Source organism: Lentinus tigrinus (genome assembly GCF_003813185.1).
Source record: "Lentinus tigrinus ALCF2SS1-7 unplaced genomic scaffold L226scaffold_66, whole genome shotgun sequence".
In the NCBI taxonomy this organism is placed as follows: Eukaryota; Fungi; Basidiomycota; class Agaricomycetes; order Polyporales; family Polyporaceae; genus Lentinus; species Lentinus tigrinus.
Genome location: NW_027137975.1, coordinates 97,391 through 98,812, shown reverse-complemented (window position 1 = coordinate 98,812; position 1,422 = coordinate 97,391). Strand labels below are relative to the sequence as shown.

The following is a 1,422-nucleotide window of genomic DNA, read 5'->3' as shown; positions in this document are numbered from 1 at the left end:
CGCCGTTTTAGCTCATACTTGGCACACATACTCCTGTATGCTATACCCACCAATGTGCCAGTCTTCAGGCAAAAATTCCGACCCCAATTTTTGTGATATTCCCGTTCCTTGAATCTAGATGACCGCGGCCAACGGGACCGAAAACAGGACGAAGGGGCTCACGGAGAACGTACCCTTGCTGTTCGCGGGAGGGATCACGGTCTGGCTGCAGATGCACGTCGTCGAGAACGTGGCTTACGACATCTTGCTCGGAAGGCCGTTCGACGTTCTCACTTCCTGCGTAGTGCGGAATATAGGCGGAGGGCGTCAGGAGGTAGTATTGACCTGCCCGAATACGCACAAGACCCTTACCCTTCCAACCTATGCCCGGGGAGAGTCTCCGAGGGCGAACCAGCCCCCTCTGGGTTTTCGGACGTCGAGGATCTGACCTACGGCCAGGGAGATGTCGCGATACTAATGAACTACAACCACTATACCCAAGAACTGGAAGGCACCGCTCTCTCCCCTCTCTCCGACGTCTCTCCGGCCTCGATCGTTTTCTCCTATCTATCCGCGTGCGAGGACGTCCAGTCCGAACCGCTCGTACAATCGCTTTTCTATCAGGTTTCTTTGTCTCCGTCTTCGTCCCCGTCTCCGTCTCCATCTCCGTCCCTCGCTCCGGTCAATCCTGTCCCCCAAAATGCCGAGTCCGAAGAACCGGTCCGCCACCAGGTCGCATACTCCGTCTATTCGACGAAAAGCCTGCCACGCCGACCGGTCCCTCCGAACCGTTATACCCCGCAGCGGTCCTCTCCGTACGCTCCGACTCCGGTCGCCATTTTCCTGAAAACCAAGAAGAAGTACAAGCCCGTCCACCTGAAAGTCCGTCCGCTCATCGGAGAGCTCCCCAAGGAGTACCGCATCGTCCGCAACGAAGTCGGAGATCCCCTCGAGAACATGCCGGAGCTTGACCCCAACCCACCGCTGTTCACGCCCACCGGCCGTTACACGGCGGAATGCCGGGAAGAATTCCGTAATCGGCACGCGGCCTGGCTGCTACCGGCAGAGCTCGATGTGGTCGATGATTTCATGTGCAAGCACAACCAGGCGTTCGCGTGGGACGACACTGAGCGGGGATGTTTCCGCCGGGATATGTTCCCGCCGGTGAAGTTCCCGGTCGTACCGCACGTACCCTGGATACAGAAGAACATTCCGATCCCGCCAGGTATCTACGCAGCGGCGGCCGCGCTCATCAAACGCAAGATGGCCTCCGGTGTCTACGAGCTGTCCAACGTGTCCTACCGGTCCCGGTGGTTCTGCATACTGAAGAAGGACGGGAACATCTGCATAGTACACAGCCTGGAACCCCTGAACAAGGTCACGATACAGCACTCCGGTGTGCCTCCGGTACCGGACCACCTCGCGGAACAATTCGCCGGACGC

General features: G+C 58.4%; 2 protein-coding genes across 2 annotated transcripts; both read left to right on the top strand.

Annotated features, from left to right (window-relative positions):
• Window positions 1–118: 118 nt before the first annotated feature.
• Window positions 119–427, top strand: L226DRAFT_473653 (uncharacterized protein; the record flags this gene model as incomplete). Its single annotated transcript, XM_067676534.1, has 1 exon — window positions 119–427. One exon carries the CDS (start codon window positions 119–121, stop codon window positions 425–427), a length of 309 nt encoding a protein of 102 aa, XP_067528920.1.
• A 392-nt stretch (window positions 428–819) lies between these two features.
• Window positions 820–1,026, top strand: L226DRAFT_435763 (uncharacterized protein; the record flags this gene model as incomplete). Its single annotated transcript, XM_067674753.1, has 1 exon — window positions 820–1,026. A coding segment is annotated over one exon (207 nt), but the record flags the coding sequence as incomplete, so codon positions are not given.
• Between the last annotated feature and the right edge of the window lie 396 nt (window positions 1,027–1,422).